The sequence below is a fragment of the Phalacrocorax aristotelis genome, chromosome 2, assembly GCF_949628215.1.
Source record: "Phalacrocorax aristotelis chromosome 2, bGulAri2.1, whole genome shotgun sequence".
Taxonomy (NCBI): domain Eukaryota; kingdom Metazoa; phylum Chordata; class Aves; order Suliformes; family Phalacrocoracidae; genus Phalacrocorax; species Phalacrocorax aristotelis.
In genome coordinates, this window is record NC_134277.1 from 74,287,127 (window position 1) to 74,308,987 (window position 21,861).

The window sequence follows — 21,861 nt, forward strand, 5'->3', positions numbered from 1 at the left end:
AGTCACAGAGCTGGGCTTAGGGATGACAGGACTTAACATCTGCTAAAGATAACAATAACCCCAAGACCAGCCTCCTTTAGAAGGGAATACAAACTTCACTTCTGTAATTCATAGAACTACAGAATACTAGACTAATTTAGGTTCAGAGAGACCACTGAAGGTGGTCTAGTCCAACACCCTGTACAAAGCAGGTTGCTCAGGGACTTGTCTACTTGGGTTTGAATGTCTCCAGGGGCAGAGTTTCCACAACCTCTCTAGGCAACCTAATTAGAGCTAATTTGAATTTAATGCTCTCCCCCCATGAGCTCCTCATACAGAGACACCCACAAAATACATTTGCTTGCTAACACACAAAACCAAACCTATAGCTGAGCGAACTCATGTCTTCAAAAAGGGAGAATGGGCAGAGACTACATGTGCAAAACTTGGGAAAGATTCAAATATGCGCAAGTATCTTGACAAGTCACACAAAGAGAAATCTCACATTTATACATCTACTTCTCAGGTCTTAGAAATCCCATTTACTCTCTACCTTGTCTACATCTGACCTGAAGTGCACAATGTACTACCAATGCCTTACCTTTCCTTTTCTTTTTGCATCTAGCTACCAAGACAATATACTGATGGATTCTGCAACTCTGTAAGGTGAAGAAAACAGAATTCTCCCGCAGAGCTGCTTATCCACATCACTGAGAAAAAGAAAGTACACTAGAAGAATACACTGTGATTTTTACAGTGAAACAACCAACCAGGATTAAAAAAACAAGTCAAAGATGAATTTATTTCTTGGACTTCAGTCTGCAAAATTATTTTTCTTAGTTTTGGATTTATATTCCAAACATCTAGAATATTTCTTCTTCAGAATTTAATTATGGCAAGGGGGTTAAAACCACAAAATGAAAACAGCTTTCATTTAAAAATAAGTCATTTAAGATCTCATACATCACTAAGATGTTCATTTGAGGAGGAAAACTGATACATTTATGACAAGGTACTGTGTACTCTTCCAGATAGCAACACACTGACAGCTTTACAAGAAGTAGATGTGTTACTGTCAGGATTATTGTCTAAGCAGCCTTCTCCCACTGCAGCAATCTAACAGCTTACATTTACAGTTGATTATCATTTCTACGAAATTCCAGCATTTGCTAATGATCTCCAAGACTAGGAAAAACAGCATCTTTTATCTCAAGCATTCTCCTGTAGACACACTATTCTTCTAAAATAGTGTGAAGTACAACCCATACACTTTTTTTTTTCAGAAAGTGTCCATTCTCAGTTCTTCTAAAAATATTTCAGACAGTATTACTCTCTTTTTCCCTTCTGTAAGATGTGTCAGCCAATGGAACATAATTCATCCTCAGGGAAAGCAGTTTAGAATAAGCTTTTTTGCAAGCAGCAGAACCAGCAAAACTTTATTTCCTCTACGTCTGGAGGCAAAGCTTGTTGGTGGATTCAGTGATAAGAGACAAATTCATCCTGCTACCTCTGCTTTAGCTGAGGCATTAATACAGTCTCTCTCCTTTAAGCCCTTTATTCTCACACACTGCCTGTAACTTGCTGTCTTCGGCAATCTGGACACCTATTGTGAAATTTTACTGAAGATAAGTGGGAAAAGGAGGGCTGACAACAGATGTACAAATACCACCTCACAGCCATTATTTCCTTAGGAATCTATGCTTAAAACCTGGAATTCTTAAGAATAATATTAAACTCAAGCCAACAGTGTCTTCAAAAAGTGACAGCAAAACATAGCACCCAGCAACAACTTAAGTGAAAGTAGCACTCTGGTTCTCAACAATGGTACAGCTTTAGTCTATTCTTACTGATAAAGGTCTTTGCCAAAGAACACACAGGAATCTGACACTCTGGGGGCAGGTGACACTTATGTACATCCATTTCACTTCTTTCATATTACTCATCCAGTGTACTCACTGCTTTCACTGAGCTGCAACACGTTTAATTGTTAGCACATTGATTAACATCCAGAAATCTGAAACAAGCTGCCATTGCATTTCACTGTAGATGGACAGGAATTACTAGAGAGACTTCGTAAAGTCAAACCATGTGTGCACAGAGGCGCTGTTCAACACAAACTGCACATTTCTCTGTAGGTGATCCTGGGCAGAAGAACCAGAATCACTGCTTTTTAAAGGTCTGCTTTTTCAAAGGTCTTGGGAGGTATGACAGCAATGATGATAATTTTTTGAAACAGTAGACTACAGGGAAACAATAAGCTACATCAGAGCCAGAGAAGTTGATGAACTGACATATTCAAACACAAGAAACCAAATCCCAACTCCTAATCAGCAGAGGTCAGATAACTATTCTCTAATTATATCCATGAAAATCTTGTGGCAGTCTTTGAAAAGCAGGTTGTGACAAAGCAAGAGAAGTTCTCCTGACTCGTACAATAATACCCTGACCATTTACCTACACTGTTGCAAGATATATAACAAGATATGATATCTTGCTTCGCAACACATATTTTCTGCTTTATTCCTATTTGGCATCAAAAAAGTAGACCACATATACATTTTCATTCTCTTGTTTCTCAGACTTGTACCTTAAGAATATAGTTTTCCATCTAAAAGAAGTTACTGATTTTTTAAGAAACAAAGGCAAGTGAGAAAAATCATTTGCTTACCCAGGCCCCCTCTCAAACACAAATGCAGAAGTGACAATATAGGTCCATCAAGCAGCAGCTAGAGACAAAATAGTAACTACTTAGATTGCCTACTCCATTCTTTACCGAGGTCTGGATTACCCCCTGAAGCATACAGATATTATCATAATACATGTCCCCCAACGTCATTGTAGATGATACACAATCACACATCAGCATAGCCTGACCATTAAGAAGGCAATGTCTGCCTCAGAAGTAGCCTGTGTCCTGTGCTATGTTGCAGTCACTACAGAAACCTTTTTCTTGTGAAGCAAGAGCGAAAATACCACCTAAAAACTCGGCATCTTGTTGGTACAATATTTAATGTTGCTTCAGTAACTCTTAAATGCCTCTGCAAAAGAATTTGAGTCTCCTTTGCACAGTTTTTGACTGACACAGACGTAAATTTTTAGGCTAGTTTTTTTGACAAGTATGCAACTGACACCTTAGAGAATCCCTCTTTACTGTGCTAAAAATTGGGTGCAAACTATCAAAAGTATAAGCAAACCCAACTGACAGATTTATGGCTAGTTACACAACTGCTAAATTGAGAAAGGCTTACAAGCTAACAAAAAAATAGTTGTTATTTATACCTACTATTCCTATTTATGCTACAAATACATAAGAAGCCTGGTAGCTTTCATAAACTCTTAGACCATAAACCATTCAGACTCACATCAAGGTCCGCCAATGTTTGCAAACCAAACACAGGACACATCTACGTGGAACATCTACATCCCACAATTTTGTCAATTTGTGTGTCAATACCCACAGCCAGCTCCCACCACCCTTCATCGCTTGCACCATACAGTATCTTAACTTCATGAACTGCCACAGCTACGGTGTCGGGGCAGCTCATCTAATAAGGTACAACACAACATGGATTGATGTGACAGAAATCCGTTTGAGGGTAAAATGTTTCAAACGCTCAGGTGAGACATTTAGCCATTCTGAACTATGACTGTGCAATGGCTTTGCCTACAAACCTCCTGCGAACTTGACTTTATGCAGAGAGGTTTCCTCTGTTTGCCCCTCAATCTCACATAGATTGTAAAGGCACCTCCCAACATAAAGCTGCACCGCTTTCATAATTAAAAAAAAAAAAGGAAAAACCCAAAATGACAGCATTACTAGAGATACTAGAAGGTATCTACATAATCCATGATGAAAACTTACTTTATTGGACAACTAAACATTGACATTAGAGAACCTCCTTTTTGGTCTCAGGTAGGGACAATCTATCAGAAGTTTGCATTTTTAATGCTTAATGTTAAATATAACTTTGGGGGGGGGGTTATGTGGTTAAAAAGTAGATATACAATGAAGTTACAATCTACTGCCTTTTTCAGCATATAAATATTTATTACATAGAAGAACAACTGTTTTATGTGTAATATAAGATGATCAGATATAATGTTATAATTTTTAAGCAAGAAAAAGAGGTTTAGCAGCACTAGGAAAGCCAACTGTGGGTACTCCTGCACTTGTCATGTCATAGATAAATATATTGGTTTATGTAATTACCATCTCAGTAGGTAAGACACTAGAAAAGCCAACATACCAGCATTTCCCAGGCTTGCTACTAATTAAATCATATGCATACAGGTTCAATCCAAGGATGATCAAAGTTAATGAAAAAAATTCCCATTTAATTCAATGAGCTGTGGATCAGTTCCAGGCAGCTAGCTGATACTCCAGCCTCTTTATTCTTTATCAAAAGCACTCCAACAGTGTGAAAGTGAAGAGGACTCCATATGAGTCTACAGATTTTGTATCTCCCCTCAGATCTGAATTTTAAATTAATTATTTGACAGTTGACTACATTACATACAATTAAGTAATCTTTTCCATAAAGCTATGTTAGAGGCTACTCCAGGTTTTGAAGGAAAACAGACTACTACTATTATTGTTACATCAATTAGAAGATTTCTGCTATATCTTTCACGTACAGGTTTAATCTCATTATAAATTTAAATGTGCTACATTGTACACCACTACACTAATATATTGCCATATCTGAGCATGGAAAATGTCAGTCCAATGCACCAGAGATAGAGCACTAAATTTAAAAGGCTTCCTAAGACTAATAGTCAGATAATCTGAAGTCATCTAAAGTCAAAGAAATAACAAATGAGTGTTCAGATCAAATAATGTCTATTTTTAATTACGTTTGGAGTGCAATGTCACAATTGTTGGACAACTTCAGTAAACTGGACATTTGATTTATGAAACCTACCTGAATAGCCTTTGATTCAATTCTTGTTAATAATGCTTTTTCACTTTCTATTTTTCACTAAATGTTTGCATTAAAAATTTAATTTCAGCACCTCAAAATTGAGCTCCCAGTACTGCACAGACGCTCAGTTCTATCTCTTTGTAATCAGCGTTTCAGCAGATGTCCATTCAGTTCAGCCTAAAGGCTCTCATTTGTTTAAAGCAGAGCTGGACAGGAGCTGCTGTAAAAATCTTTATTTGGAAACACAATATATGCATCACTGTTATTAGCCATTATATAAACAAGGAAGGTCTTAAATCTAATGAGCATTGCATAGGAAAATAAAATAAAACCCAGTCATTCCTGTTCAAGAATCAACAGTCTGATGAAAACTGAAGTTGTTGGCTTTCAACAGTGGAAATGGTGTCTATGCCTAAAACTTCACAATCCATCCATACCAGGACCCAAGCTTAAATCAAAAATGGTGTTTAGACATAGTTTCAATAATACTTGTGTATGCAATGCTGCCTAGCTGGCCACCTTACATCCTTCCAACTCTAAGACAGATTTCAAGAATTTCTTGTCAGAAAAGGTATTTTCTCTGATCAAATCCATCACATCCAAGTCCAAAAAGTTCTGTAGGTATAACCAAAGAGGTCTACACTTAGCACCTCCTTCTAGTTCATGTTAGAGAACCATATCAAAAAAAATGTAAAGGGAATTATGTTACTGCAGCCTTTATTAGCACACCTCACATCTCCTTTGATGCAGCTACTGACAGAAGCCCTAGACAGCTGTGCTGCACCACTGGGAACTTTGTGACCAGGGAGTCAAAGCAGCAGGATTTTATTCCCATACAGTGCAAAAACATCCTTCATGGAGCCCTGAAATCCAGAATTGGAATATAAAATGATCTCCTCGTGTGCTTGCCCCTTCTCACTGAATGCCTATCCAAGACTAAAGACAGAGGTGTCAGGAATTTCAGTCATTTTCTATCATCTTTCTTCTGCTTTGCTTTGCCAGAGCAGATTTTGGCAAAGGCGCTTTTAGTCATCCAATTAAAAACAATGCTAGCAGTTTGGGGTTTTGTGGGGTGGTTTTTTTTGTTTGGTTGGTTGGGTTTTTTTTCCTGGCTCCAGACATGTAAGAAATGGTTCTAAATTCAGCTCTTGACCGAGTAAAGACATGGCTGCAGAACAACACAGACTACTATAGTTTAAGATACAATGAGTAAAAACTGATTTCTGTAATTTTACCCAGGTGCTAACATTTCTTTTGAAAAATAGCTGAGATACTTTCTTCTACTTTAAAACACTGCTGAGAGCTCACTCTCCTTAATATGGGCCCATTATCTCTGAAACATGTAAGTGGGACCTACGAGTTGTACTAAAAAGTAAATCCTATTTACTCCGACAGGCTTTTTTACATAATGCAAAAGCCTTTATTGCTTTGGTATGATTTCCTATCACCGAAGCTCCTTTCTGTTGACTGAGTGAAATAGAAATCAATTACCAGATTTTTTTTTTATTCTTCCATTTATGTGCTAGTGATTTATGCTGTTGTGTTCCCTTATGTTAATGGGGTTTAGAAGAAGACCCTTTCATCTCTCAAGAACTATTAACCCAAAGTCTTAGTCTATAATTGCAAATATACATGATGTTACAGCAAACAAAATCTGTTTAGAAATTCCGTGTCATCATTTACATTTGATCCCAAATCACACGGGTTGGAAATACTAATAAAGTAGGAAAAAATAAAACAGAAGTATAGGAAAAAGCAGCTAGCCTACACAGAGTGCAGTATTGACTGGCATGTTGTAAAAGGAAAAAATAAAACCAACCTGCCACATAAGTTTCTAAATGACACAGTTCTATCCAACCCATTTCACCTACACAAAATGCCAGATGCACACGAACAGCAGGATTTGTAAACAATACAGACAGCTCTGCCAGCAAGTCTCACGTAATCACAGTATCTGTCTCAATACAGTTGGTTTCACAGCAATACAAATTTTAGAAGGTAAAATGAAAATGAACTAAGATTGCGCTGATAAACATTTTCAGTTTGGTTTCCTTTACCCTGGTCTTTTAGTATTTACTATACACAGGTATTTATTTTTTAACTACTCTGGTGCTATTTCCTTGATTCCAGCACTAAAATTTACCACAGGTGGATGGATGATATATTTCTTCAAAATCCCACATGACTTTATCAAGCCTCTGTGCTGCCCCACCAGTCTTCCAACACATTGCTGGACTGCAAGATGAAAGACTTACTTTGGACATTTAAGGACAAGTGTACTCAAGAAGACTCACAATAATTAACTGCTTAGCCAATCTCCATTAACAAGTTTAAAAATTTTACTTTATATATTCTACAGTTACAAATGTAGAGAGGTTACCGAAAGACAGAAAACCTGATTTGCAAATATTCTACTTATCTTATGAAACATTTTCTGTAACTGTAGCTAAAGAAATGCATTATGTATGTTTAAAGCCTAAGGGTAAAAAAGTATAGTGTTTTTCCTCAAAAATACTTTAACTGCAACAAGTGATACTGAATTATAGACAGTGCCACTGAGAAATATTCAGGATCAGTTTTCTAATAAAATCCCTCAATTTAAAGTTCTGGCTATTCAAATAAATACAAGTCAAATTTTAAAATAGATTTGCTTAATTAATCCTGTTCTAAATTCCTGACACAGCTGTGCTCTGCTTCTGTCAAAGTTTACTGATAGGATTAATTACTGACTCTTCATATGTATTCAGACATACCTACCTTGTTACACTGTATTTGATCATGTCTGAATACTACTACCTTTACAGTGTTCAAGAGGTGTTGACATCTCCTATAACTTGTTAAAGAAGAACTAGGACCAAGATACTCTGAAGCAAGCACAGCAATGGAAATTTTAGGCAATGACTTAAAATACAAGTTTAAATTGTGTGTCCATCCAGTCCTGCTACCACAGGATTAAAAAAAACAAGTTTGAGACTGTTACAGTAGAAAGAACAACTACTATCACTTCTTTCTTTGTCATTAATGCTAGAAAATAGGATATATTTGCGTCCATGGCTCACAGCACCCTAGGATAACGGGCTCCCAAGCAGCTTTGTACTTTATTATCTTTATTGTTACCAGGTAACATTTCCTATACGGCTTGCTAATGTTGATATACTTATTTCAGATAAAGCACAGCACAAAGAACAAAAGAAAACCTTTGCTTGAAAGGCCTTGAGAAAGCCATATATTTGAATTATTTCAGAAAACCCTTCTGTGGCACCAGGTACTTGAAAGTCACACTCCCCTCCAGAGCAAACCTCAGTGACAGAAAACTTAAGACAGAGCTCAGGACACACATCTCAAACTGTAGCACACAGAAGTATTTCTCCATCCAGTCTTTAGATAACAAAGGCAACCTCTCCTCATCTTGCATTTTGAGCCAAGATACACACAATGACTGGGTGGAAGAAGCTATACAAGTTAGGGAAAAAAAGAAAACAATAATACGAAAAAAATCAAATTTATTATTAATGAAGAATAAGGTGTTATTATAGCTCAAGGTCACATACGACTAAGCAATCTTCAGTTAATGCCACATTCAGTACATACTGAGAGAATCAAAACTAACATAATAATTGTTCTTTTTTCTTTAAAACCGTTTGTAGAATTGCAATTTGCAACATGCTGAAAGATCAAGTTCCACATAGGCCCAGCAGGCTCATGTGTCACTCAGGGTCAGGAATGAGAGCAGCTGGGGGAGGCTGGGGTCAAATGAACTCCTAATATCAGGTGAGGAAATAGGATTTAGTAGAACCTGCAATATCTTTTAAATGGTGTTTATAAAAAAATCATTTAAAAAGCAACACAGGGAGTCTGATAAAAGAAACTAGAGAAAGCATGGTGTTCCCACATACTTAGTTCAAGCCTTCATCAATCCAGCAGTTAGTCTGTAGAATGAATACTATACCAAGAATATAACCTACCACAAGACAACAGCAAAAAAATGGCAGTATCAGAATAAGATACATTGGGAGTGGAAGGGTGGGGGAATATGAAACACAATCTGTACAGGGAGGAAGAGGGACAGAAGGGAGAACACAAAATGAAAAAGCTAACCTTAATCAAGCAACATTATCTATTTAGAACAACTTTCTTCTACAAAACTTGACAAAGGTAGTATGCCAACATAAAAAGGCAGTAGCTTTTCTAAGTTCAGCAAACCTATATAGAGCTGATATTTAATTACTTCTTCAATATCTGATAATTTTATATGTGCAATACCATATCTGTCCATTTTAGAACATGATCTTCCAAAGGGAAGAGCTGGTGTAATGCACTATGCAATTCTTTCACCCTGAAAGTAATTAGTATAATAAAACAAAAGTTAAAAAGGTGTTGTAAAAATTACAAAAAAAAGCTATGTTTACAGCCAAAGTAAATTAATAAAAAAAACAGTGAAAAGATTATGAAAATGCTCCCCAAAATAAGAACGCTCTCAATGAAGGTCTTGAACACTGTCTTGAAAGTCAAACCGATTTTGAAATCACACACACAAAAAATTAAAAGAAGCACCATTAAGTCTGTGAGGACCCTGATAATTTGCTCTGTTTATCTGGTTTTTCTCCATTTTAGATGCAACATACATACTTCACCAGGAATTATTTCCAAAAAAAGGCAAAAGTTTTTGCCTTTTGTATGAAAATCACCTGCATAGAAATAAATTAAAGGGAACAAAGCATGTAGAGTGCCAGAAGGAAAAAAAAAAAAAACAACACACAAACAAAAAACCCACCATAAACAAAATAAAAGAAACCCCACACAAAACCTGATCTTGGGCAAAACTGATCCTAGGCTACAAAGCATACTTCAAAAAGCTAATCACAGAAATTCTAGAAGAGGGAGATACTTAATTCAGGGTGAAGACAGGTGAACTCTAATAGATCTTGCCAGAACAGTACTTCAAACTATTTCTTCCCCCATTCCTCTTTCCTACCTTTCTGCAGAATGTTAAACCCACACCTACAGGAAAGCTGGCAGCTCCATTTCATAGGTCTGCATTCCCACCTAAATCCACGCTCATCCCCAGTTTGAACTAAGACACAAAACTTTTAGGAAGAGATATGGATATACATTGCCTTCAGCTTACTGTGCTACAGGGGCAGGAACGTAACAGACTGGAAGGTTAACAGTGGGATTTGTAAGGCCATAACTACTGCCTCTCCCAAGAACTCACTGTGCTCAATCCCCATTCACCACAGCATCCTTTGCTGGATTCTAACTTGCATCTACTTTAAGTGGTTTGTAAAGTAAGGAGAACCTAGTTCTGCCTCCTGTTCTCACACTGATCAGCAACTTATTGCTTATGTAGTTGGACAGATTTCCAAGAGGTTATATTCAAAGATATGGACATACGCCAATATATAGGTTATAGAATTTGTCCTTCAGAAGACTATCATCTTCTACCAATCTACCTATTATCATTATCTACCTATCTTTATATCTTGACTGTCATTATTTTCTTTGCCTTTTTATTAGGAGTAAGGAAATGCATTAATTCTATATGGAAAGTAAAGTTAGGTAGCTAGCCTACCTGTCTTTAACAGTTGATGAAGAAACATTTTTTTATTATAATTATTATTAATTAAAATGGAGAAGGACTGAAAACTTGTTACTACCTTAAAAGGCTGTCAGTGCTGGTGCAAAGGCAGATTCAGAAAGCTAAATTTATTTGTAATTACTTACCTGCAAGCAGAGATAATCTTTCCTCAGCTCTGTTTCCTTTGCCCGTTAGCTTTAGTCAGTGCTTTATTTCTTTTCTTCAGCGACTGGCTGACAGATAAATTTTGGCACATTCACCCCACATATAAAAAACTGAAACAGAAATTAAAAAAGAAAGTTCCTCTAGAAGTGTGAAGGCATATAAGGAAATATTGACAATACATATTATCTTACAAAAGCATCAGAAGCATGATATATTTAGAAACATGTCCCCAGTGCACTACCATGAGCACTAGCCAGAGCTCTGGGAACACAAAACTGATAGTCACACAGAACGAAAGATCAAAAATGTCAAGGACCATGCAAAATCAAGTTAATTCTACAATTACTACAATTCATTAATATGGGTATATCACTTTCCTCATTTAATGAAAATGTTGCTCCATAGTTTCCTTTCCACTCCAGAAATAGTCTCTTTAGATTTCTTTGCTTCAGTTTCAGATTTAAACTATTGGGTTTAAATTTGGGATCAAAAGTCCAAGCTACCAGAACAAAAAGTCATATGAATGCATAGCATCATATAAAATGAAAACACAAGTAAAAAATCATATTCCCCCTCCCCTCATCAGTCAGAAAGCTAAACAGATAGCCTACTTACGAGTCACTTAATCCTTGCTGCTTTACACACCCATTGTAAATCAGTTTTAGCCTTTCTTTCCCTAAAAAAAAAATAAAAATATTAGTGTCTTCCAACATCCCATTCTCAGACATCACAAGTTTCCCCAGTAACACCTTTTCAACATATTATACAAGAACTTTCAACTTATTTTACCTTGGATAACCTGTTTTCATACATCAGCTCCATTCTACCTTATAGCAACATGATACTTCCACCCCCACTGATACTTTGCTCTAGGAATTATTTCCAGGAAATAATCACATAAGAAGTATTTCCTTTCAGGGAAGGACTTCAGCAATAGCCCGTGACTTGAGCAGAGCTACCCCCCTAGTATCACCTGACAAGGGGACCCATGCCCATAATCCAGGGAACGGGAGAAGAACCAGGATGCACCCAAGCAAAACCAAGTTGGTTTTCATTTCCTGTACTTGGGTTATTGGACTGGGTAACCAGAAAAAACCCCACAGCACTGTGTTAGCTGTGCACGAATCCCCAACACTGCAGCATGGGGAATCTGGGATGAACAGCACAACCTTCACCTTTACCACCACCACGCGACTGTGCGCATGCTTTTATACATATGCACATACACATTCATATGACAAAAATAAACTCAAGGGAAGAACAAACTTTACTCTAGCAAGATGTCTTAGATGCAATTACGATCTTTAACAAAAAAGGTTGGCAGTACCGTTTGTAACCAACCTGGTGAACTGTAACTCACAAGTCAGCAAAAAAGATACAGGGGGGTGGCTACAAAGAGATTCTCAGTTGCTCTTAAACAAAATATCAGACCTTGTTTTACAGCTAAGTTTACTTCCTAACCTAAAAAATTTCAATATCCACTAAAAAAAGGAAGAAAAAAATCAAAATAACTAAATAAGTTAGCCGGGCTGGATAACAGCTATTAAGAAATATGATGATAGTGTAAAACACAGAAGAGGGAGAAGAATTACACACCCTGACTCTAAGGGGCATAAACGAAAGAGGGTGGCATAGGCTGAGCGTCAGAAAATATTTCTTAACAGCAGAATATTTTTCCCACAGAAAGGGAAGTTATTTGAGACTAAATTAGATAAAACACTGCAAAGTGCAGCACAGAAAGCATTTTGAACGTATGACATTATGGATTAGAACACTTAATCATCAGAAGCTGGAAGGACAGGATTTATTAAGTTTCTCAGTAAGATTTCAGTACAACCACCAACCACACATCAAAAATACATTCATGTCTCATTGGGTTCTTGTCTTGAAAAATACCTTGGATTTCATCAGCATTAAGGTTAGAAGTGCCATTCACATTTGATGCAACTATTACACACTTAAGCATTATTCGTAATTTTAATCCACTGTTATTTTTCTCTTGCTTATTGCTGTAACACAAAATTATCCTTTTCATTTTGGACTTCCATAGCATTTTTATTTGAGGCATTTCAAAGTACTTTACCAACATGTGTCCACTATCAACACCTTTCAAGATCAATATGGTATATGTCAACACCGTATGTCACTGATCCAGATGTTATTCCACAATTGCTGAACTGTCCAGCTGCTTAACATGATACATAATTAGCAGGCAACATGATGCCCATGAAATCCTGTGGTGTTGCACATGGCCATGGGAAGTTAGAAGATTAAAACTGAGGCCAACAAGGAAAGTAAAATTCAGTGTTTCTTTCAGTTTGATGGCTGCAGCATGAGAGATCTTGAACCAGCAAAGAGACGTTCCCTTACATGACCAAGTACTACAACACAAAACCCACTATTCTTTTGGGTTTTTTTCCCCCCACTCCCACTACTATTATTACAGTCTTACTTTAAACAATACACAGCATTCTGCAATTCAGTTTGGAAAGAGATGGGGTAACTCACAAAAAGTGACTAAGCAAAGAGTTTTGACCCTTTTTTTTTTTTCTCCCAAAATGCACAAATAATTTAGCATAGCTGAATTTGAAACATGGAAGTTTTTCCTCCTGATTAAAAATGCTCTTTTGCATATGGCAACAAAATAAATATATATTTTTTTTAAAAAGCAGAGTAATTCAAGGCCTCCTTTTGATACTGTGGAAATCTTACTACAGGCAATTGTTATAGTTTGTTACATTTATGACTGAAATCCCCAAATTCTTGTGATTTATAGTCCTTATTTTAAATGTCCTACTCTACATTGGGTAGGATCTCACTGTGCACAACACTGTCCATCAAGAACTAAGAGCAGGGAAGAAGAGAGAGAAACCACACCACAGTAGCAGCGAAAAGTTAGTATGTCTTCACAAACTGAAAAAAAAACAATAATTCAGAGAGATTATAATATCACAACAATCAATTATCATTCTGACCCCCAAAGAAAAATAATAAACATGAACAGGGGCATAGGGGGAAAGCACATGCCCTCTTAAAGCGTTGAGTGCGATGGCATAAAGCCAAAATAGTGTACCACAAGAAACAATTTGGTAATATATAACAAAACATCCAATATGTACCAGATAATATAACAGCTCTTTCCTTGCACACCAGTCCATGGTCTCTGCAGGTATTTCATCCAAATCCACCCCCCCCTTTTCTTTTTTGCCAGCTACATATTTAAAATATTAGTAACTACTCCAGATACTGATACTATTATACCATTCTCAAAGTAGTTATTTATCCCAAAAGATGCAGAAAGGTAAGGCACAGGCCACCTTCCTTCCTCAGGCCAAATGCCAAAAGCAGACTCCTCTACAAATGAACACCCACCAACCACCTTGAACAATGATTATGTGAATCGCCGCAATTAAGAAAAACATATCTCTAGCCCCATCCCTATAAAGTGTAACAATAAAACAGCACGGAGTTTTAAACCAGAGAAGTTCGGGGTAAAAAATAAAAATCACCTGCCCATCTCTTGATTGGTCCTGGCTTGGTGTCTAGATTAAATTCAGGTGTAGATTCACCCCACAGAATAAGGAGGCAGTCAATGAAGCAACCGTTACTGCCTCCCCATACCTAGGCCCCAGTGTCACAGGACACAACAGTGGTCCTTTGGGCTGTGCCTGTCCTTCAAATTCTCTGCAGGCTAGCAGGAGTGCACATACAGAGAAGGGTAGCAGAAACACTTGTACGCAGTCACAGCACAGGCAATGCCCACTTGCTGTACAGGACTTCTGAGACCATAATCCATTGCTTCCAAGAAAATGCAATAATACATATAACTAATTATTTTTTCCAGTCAACAGCATCAATCCATCTGCACAAAGATGTCAAGTTTATTCAAAAAATTGCTCTTCCCTCCTTGAGTGTAATAAAGGTTAAGCCAGGAAAGGGAGACAAGAGAAAATTCTTTTTTCCTTTGGCATGTTTACTTTGCATTTGATAGTACATTGCATGTGCTTATTGCTTATTCTAACATGAGGTTGCCATGCCTCTTTAAGAGAAAAACATGGTTATCTAAAAAAAATTTTAAAAAAAAAATCACAAAAACTTTCAGGCAGATTCAGGAACCAGATTAGCACCTGAGGCTATTTCAAAAATCATTCATAAGTACTTTACAAATATTAAATCAATAGTGTTCCTATAAACAAAATTTACCTAATATGTTTTGCTTTCTTCCTAAATACTCTCTCATCTTTTAGAGCTGAAGACTGTAGCATCAAAACTTTATTTCTCACAATAACAAAGATGGCTGTTGTAAAATTAGATTAATAACTGCCACAATCATCTACAGGATGATTTCATATAACTTTGCTGAACTGTCAAAACTAGGTTGTGCTCTGTACATGACACACCTGTGTCTTTTAAGCCATCTGAAGCCCACACTCAAAACAAAGGGCAGGGTTGCCACAGCTGCTTTAAGGGAAGATGGTAAGTCTGCAGATACAAAGCAAGAGCTCTGCTTTAACACATATTAAGCACCCCAGCCACCAACAGAGCAAAGATAGGGTAGCACCAGCACCTCAGATAGACTCCACTTCTCCACAGCCATCTGCATCAACACTATGGCTTGGGCTGCAAGGAGAATTTTGTCCCACAGACAAAAAAAGAGCGTGCTTGCTTTACATTTTCCTGTTTGGGTTTCCTGAATTCCAAAATCTAGCCCAAAACACATTGCTTTGTTACTTACAAGCCAAGGCCTCAAAAGCATGATGCTTATCACAGCATCTCAGTTGCTTACATTTTTCTAGAAGAAAAGCAACATTTCCTCTAACATTTCTAGTTTTGGTTTTGATGAAGAGAATATCCAAGAAATTTGCTATGTATAGAATGTCATAACTTCCAGAAGCCTAAAAGTGCTGCTAAACAATAGCATACTTGTAAAGATTAATTTGAAATAAATCCATGTGTGTCTATACCATTTACATTCAGAAGCACAGAGCTACTTTAGTTCTACGCAAGAAACCATAAATTGCATCAGGTGTACAACTAAAACAAATAATGAAGGGCATATACAATAAAACGAGTTCAATTAGTAACAGCAATTAAAGCACTTTTGCCAGAAACACCTAGGATGCATATAAACACCTACTACATACAAAACATCACATGGAGAAAGTAGGAATCCTGTAATTATTATAAATAAATCCTATTCTTGAGAATATTTAAAAATCAGTATTAAATACAGCTAGGGTATCATACCTGTAAGTTACAAAGTCAAGTTTATTCTGCACTGGCAAAGCTTTCATCAGAAGACGATGCTAGCGATGCGCTGTTTCCAGCGACAAAAGGATCAGAATGCCTCTGGTACAATAAAAGAAGTGTTTAACTAGAAAGAGAGCCCCAGCCCCATAGCAGAAAACAACAAAAAGACCAAGATTTAGCAAATAAGCAGGCAGAACCCACTTTTTAAATGGTTTAGTTAACTTCTCATTCTGTGGACAGTATAATACACAGGCACTGTGAGCACTGATCCCTACCTAGGTACTGCCTTCTTCAAGGCCAGTTTCAACACATGTGGGCCTGTGTGTTAAATTCACCCAGAGGTCAATACTGCCATGCACTTTCTGGAAACCTGCACAAATGGGAAACCTTGGAGGAGGGCACTGATAAAGCCTATACAGTCATTTCTCAGGTCTCTGGAAAAAGTAAGAAAAATAGTAAGCAAATGGATATATCCCCATTGAAAATAGAAGCACAAATGCAAGAAATCCTTGCTAATCTCCTTCAGAGACTCTCATACCTAATATAAGCAGAACCCAACATATAACTACACAGGTTGAGTTAGTTCAAATAACAGAATTCAACTTAAAGCACAATATTAAGAGAGGGCCAACTCGCCCACCAGACCCTGGCACAGCAGCACAGGCCAATGCTCACTGCCAGCTTACATAGCCCTGTAGATGCCATCACCGAATACACACCACCTGTTGCTCGTTTCCAGGCCCGGTACCAACCCCCCTTCACCAGCAGCCACCTCCCCACGCAACACACCGAGAAAACGAGCACGGGCGCATGTAGCCACGCTACTACCACCGACCGGTTTATTTCAATGCTGTTTTTTCCATTTCCCCCGCACTGTGCCAGCGCTCGGGGCCCTTCGTCATCCTCCACACCAGCCCAACCCGAGAGGAGCCCTGTGGGGGCGGCGCTTCATGGTAGGCCGAGGCCTGGGCGCTCCCCTCCCCCGGCTCTGAGGGGAGGGAGGCTCGGTGGAGTTACCGCACCGGAACGGCCCAGTGTGGGGGAGCGGCCCTGAGGGCCCTGCGCGGGAACGCCGCCCGGCACCCCCCGGAGCAAAGAGCCTTTTCCCCGCCGCGGCCTTGCTACCGCCCCAGGCCTTGCGCTGGGCCCGAGCCGCGCCGTCGGCTGTCGCCCCTCCGCTCGGCGGGCCGCGCCGCCACTCACCACCGCCGCCGCCAGGCCGTGCGCTCCCGCCGCCGCCGCGGCTGCCCCCGCCCCTGCCTGTCTGTCTGCCTGCCGCGGGTGGCGGGAGGCGGCCCCGGGCGCTGCGGGCGGGGAAAAGCGGGCCTCGCCGCGGGAGGAGCCGCCCGGTGCCGGCAACATGGCAGCGTCCAGCCGCGCTCAGGTGCTGCGGTTGTACAGGGCCCTGCTGCGGGAGAGCCAGCGCTTCAGCGGCTACAACTACAGGTGTGCTGCCGGGGCGGGCGGGGATGGGCTCCAGGGAGGGCAGCGGCCCCGGCCCCGCTTCTCCCCATGGCGGCGGCGGGGGGGGTAATGCCGGCGTTTTTTGGGGCCGGGCAGAGGCCGCCAGAGGGGCGCGGTTTTGGTAAGCCGCGACCCCCAGGAGTCCCGGGGAGGAGAAGGCAGCCGCCCGGGCCGAGCTGCGCCCCGGAGGCGGGAACGGGACCGGGACCGGCCGCGGCGACCTGCCCGGGACCTGGGGTCAGCCCCCGGTCCCTGTGCCTGGCCTGCCTCAAAAGCACCAATATGGGCCTTCCCTATTGTAGGAGGAAAGGGCAGGTCAGAGGTTGTCCCGGGCTGGACAAGCTCGTGTCTGGACTGCATGCCGCCCTTCCCCCGGCAGGGGAAAGCCGGGGCCAGGCTGCAGCCCCGGTTGCGCCGGAGGAGGCTGGCTTCCCTGGCACTGTGTGCTGTGCCCCAGCTCGGGGTGCTGCGTGCCGTGAGGGAGCAGGGTTCGCTCGTCCCGCCGCACAGGGTGCCGGGCTGCATGGCTGGCTGCCGTCTCTGGCTGCGGGTGAGAGACACCGTTTTTTGGAAGAGGGTATGCTTGCCTGCGTGCCACAGGCATAGGTATAGCAGGTATCTTCGTTAGATATCTGCTGCGTTCATGGGGGTGCTCCCCACCAGCACTGGCAAAACTGTAGTATCCACTGGTAGTTTATTCACTTTACCACTCAGTTGGACCACAGGTAGAGGCACGTGAGCTACCTTTGCTGTGAATCATCTCCAGCCTGGCAGGAATTGGGAACAGAAGCCTTTGAACTTGCATAACATGGCCAGCTCTGCACTCTTCAAGGCATAAATATTCCCCAAACCTCATGTGTGAGGCAGTGCCCTGAGAAGAAAGGCTGTGGGGCTGAATCTGAGCTGGAGCTAATAAACCTTCATTGCTAACACCACACAGCAGCATGTGTGTGCATCATGTTCCCCTGCTATCAAGGCTTCCCTCTCCTCTTTGCTGTCCCGAGTATCCCAGCTTGCCATTATCCTGGCTAGCAAAGAGAGGACTGTAAGTAATGGGTATGGCTTGAGGTGAGATGTGAAGTTAGTGAACAGTTGAATGTAGCTCCTGCCTGGGCCACAGCATGTTTTCAGCAATGGGCTTGTGCTGGGGGGTGGTCACTGAGGAAGCTGAGCCCACGTCAGTGGGAGGAAGCAAGGCAGCACACTTCACAGTGGTTGCACCAGTAATGGGTGGCACCAGTCTCACAGACCACATGTGGATCAGCCTCTGCCCAGCCCCTTGCTGATGGTGCACAGGGGACTTGAGAAATTGTTGTTTCTTCTCTATAAACCATACCTGGAGCCTAACCCCTCCCTCTGCAGGTTACCCAAAAATGAAGTATGTACTTGGGGGATTTTGGTTGTATGGAAACTGGCTTGCAGCTCAAGGGCAAGGTTAATTATCCCACAACAAAAGCTGTACTGGTTAGTTTTCTGCTTAACACAATGTAAAACTTTTTGTTCTGTTTCTTGTAGTGTTTCTATACTAGCTGATTATAAGGGATAGGAATCATAAGATACATGTTTACCTTGAATGTCTGAATTTTTTTGGCACCATATTGCAGTGGAAGTTTTTCCTTTTCTTAAAGGAAAGATCCCAGTTTTTGATGGGCCTGTTCTTAGATACTATAAAATCAGCAACTGTATAAAATCTTGCAGTATATACACACTTGTGAACACTAAAAGCAACACCAGTTTCTAGCAAGAAGTGATCAGCAGCTATTATACATAGTGATCTGCTGGGACCACAACGATTCTGCCTTGATGTTTATGCTGCACCCATAGTAAAAATGGACACCCCACTACCGCCTTCTATGCCAAGATAAGCAGTCCTGCTGTGTCCTCAGGGCTGCTGTAATGTGATATGGTAATACGCTGGGGCAAACCCAATGACTTTGTAAAGAACCAATTTGTAGCAAAGTAGAAAGTATTAAATATTACTCTTATTGATTGATAATTTCAGAGAATTTCAGAATATTTCGTTATTGCAAACTTGTATTTGTAAGTGTGCATCTGGGGTACGATCAGCTGTTTATTGTCTCCTTCCTTGCTTGCTGTGCTTTTTCTCTTAAATGTGTATGTATAGATTGTGAGGGAAAAATCAATTTTCTTTTTTGTGACTTTCCTAGTAAATTTGTTCTATATGTCATCTGGTAGTACGAAATTTTCTTCTACCACCCAAAAGAACTTTTAGTGCCGTAACTGTCAAGAATAATGTTCACGTCTTAAAGTAATTGAGGTCACCACTGACAGCCTTCAGAATAACAACACACAGGAGCATGTCCAGAGCCCTGCATTAAATGTTATGGAGTGTTTGGAGGCCCAGATGTGTTGGCCAGGTTTTAACAGCAGGGAGAGAGAATTTAGTAGACTGTAAGTAATTTCATGTCTGCCCTTCTGCCCTATTACCCATGCAGACGCACTGAGGAAGGAAGAGTGATTTGTACTGGAGGAAAATCAATATGCAAAGAGAGAAGATGGGCTTTGAGTCAAAAAAAGTGGTTCTTAATGAGTGTACTGTTTTCTTCTGCTTGGTGTCAAAAAGTAGGTCCGCTGACAGTTTATAACGTGTCAGATTATACGCTCAACTAAATTGATTGAAGGGATAATTTCTAAATAGAATTTTATTTGCAATTTATGTATATATGGCTTTATGTTGTGTCTTTTTTGGTACAGGAGAGAGGAATTTATAAACTTGTGAAAGCTGTTAAAACACATCTGGTTGCAAATGAGAATAATCTGAACTTTAAAGTTTCTGTTTGTTTAGCAAGACTGAAGCTCAGTGATCAAACCACATGAGAATCTAATGGAAGAAGGTTTTCTCTAGAAGTGTACCGCAGGACTGGAGCAGGTTGCTCTGAGAGATTTTGGCATCTGTTTCTGAAGGTTTTCATGATAGGCTTAACCAAACAGCACCATGGCTGACCTGACATCGTTGAGGGTAGGCCTGCTTCAAGTGTGAGGTTGGCATGGATAAGGTCCAAAGATTCTAGCCCAACATTACTATGGTTTTTCAGGTCCCCAGCCTTCCTTTGCCTACAAAGATACAAACACTGGCTAGGAGGTTCTGGGAACCATCACATGATGTGCTTCTGGCTGGCCTCCTTTCTAATTCTTTGATTTCTTGTAGTTAGGAGCAATGTCAGAAGCTTATATCTCTGTATTGGAATTTTTCTGCAAATAATTTGTTTTTTTTAAGGTATTTCTTGATTTATTGTATATTTATTTCAGTGATCCCTTATGTTCTCTGTTAACTGGTGGAAGCAGTGTTTTTACACAGAGATGAAAAAATATCTAAATAAATTGTATTTTAATGGAATTTGATTTTTCTATTAAAATGTGCGATATTATTTGATTAATTAATAGAACTACCCAGAATATAGAAGAATTGGGGAAGGAGATTTGTCAAAACAGGTTTTGCATTGGAAACAAGTTAATTGAATACATGCAGTTTCATCTGAGACATGTGCTTCAAGATATTAAACTAGTAAATCTAATTTTTGCAAATCGATGCTAGTTTAGCAACAAAGCCGAGTAAAGTTAAAAATTTTTTTCAGTGCCAATTGCTTTTCCCGATTTGAATGACATAGTTGTTGATCTGATTTTAGGGAATCATAGGACATAGAACCATAGAACAGCCTGTGTTGGAAGGGACCTCCAAAGATCATCTGGTCCAACCTTTCATGGGAAAGGGAGCCCGGGTGAGATTATTAGCACCCTGTCCAGTTGCGTCTTGAAAACCTCCAGGGATGTGGACTTTACCATGTCCTTGGGGAGGTTGTTCCAGTGATTTGATGGTTCTCACTGTAAAAAAATTTCTAATGTCCAGATGAAACCTCTCCCAGTGCACCTTGTACCCATTGCCCCTTGTCCTCTCTTTGTAGCTGCCCTTTAAGTACTGGAAAGCTGTGATGAGATCCCAGCCGAGCCTCCTCTTATCCAGGTAGGAGAGTCCTAACTCCTTTAGCCTTTCCTCATAGGGCAGGTTCTCCAGCCCTTTGTTCATCTTTGTGACCCTCCTTGGGCCTCTCCAGTCTGTCTGCATCTTTCTGGAATCGTGGTCACGGTACTCCAGGTGCAGCCTGACAAGTGCTGAGTAGAGTGGGATGATCACATCTCTGTTAGTAACACCCCTGCAGATATAGCCTTCGTTGCTGCAGTGGTATGCTGCTGGCTCATGTTCAGCTGCTTGTCCACCAGGACCCCCTGTTTCTTTTGGCAAGGCTGCTCCCCAGCCACACAGATCCTAGCCTGTGCTGGGCTTTTTGTTTATATCTTGCACTGGTCTTTGTTAAACTTCATAGAGATTTTGATTTACTCTTTCTCTGAAAGATTTTATCAACATGTAGAAAATCTTAATTTTAAAAATCTCAGTCATCATTTATCTTTTGATAACTCATTTATCTTATAATAAGCGTGGCTGTTTTGTTTTGAAGGAAAGTTTAGGAAGTAAAAATTCAGAGA

General features: G+C 40.1%; 2 protein-coding genes across 12 annotated transcripts in view; one reads left to right on the forward strand and one right to left on the reverse strand.

Moving 5' to 3' along the window:
- Positions 1–17,256, reverse strand: part of FARS2 (phenylalanyl-tRNA synthetase 2, mitochondrial) — a 255,752-nt gene extending 238,496 nt beyond the window's left edge. For 2 of the 8 annotated variants that reach the window (XM_075084106.1, XM_075084107.1), the window contains exons 1-3: positions 16,730–16,817; positions 11,260–11,320; positions 10,626–10,754 (exon numbers count right to left, since the gene is read on the reverse strand). Coding sequence is in view for 2 of the 8 variants with exons in the window: in XM_075084110.1 (XP_074940211.1) it covers positions 17,098–17,256 (159 nt within the window). In the remaining 6 variants the exon portion in view is untranslated. Of the gene's footprint in view, positions 1–10,625; positions 10,755–11,259; positions 11,321–16,683; positions 16,818–17,097 lie in introns of those variants that run through there. The other 6 variants (XM_075084110.1, XM_075084102.1, XM_075084104.1 and 3 more) reach the window with 5 other exon arrangements.
- The window catches only part of LYRM4 (LYR motif containing 4), a 94,922-nt gene continuing 90,265 nt past the window's right edge, over positions 17,205–21,861 (forward strand). For 3 of the 4 annotated variants that reach the window (XR_012659061.1, XM_075084112.1, XM_075084113.1), the window contains exon 1: positions 17,205–17,340. Coding sequence is in view for 3 of the 4 variants with exons in the window: in XM_075084112.1 (XP_074940213.1) it covers positions 17,255–17,340 (86 nt within the window). In the remaining variant the exon portion in view is untranslated. Of the gene's footprint in view, positions 17,341–21,281; positions 21,341–21,861 lie in introns of all 4 variants that reach the window. The other variant, XM_075084114.1, reaches the window with a different exon arrangement.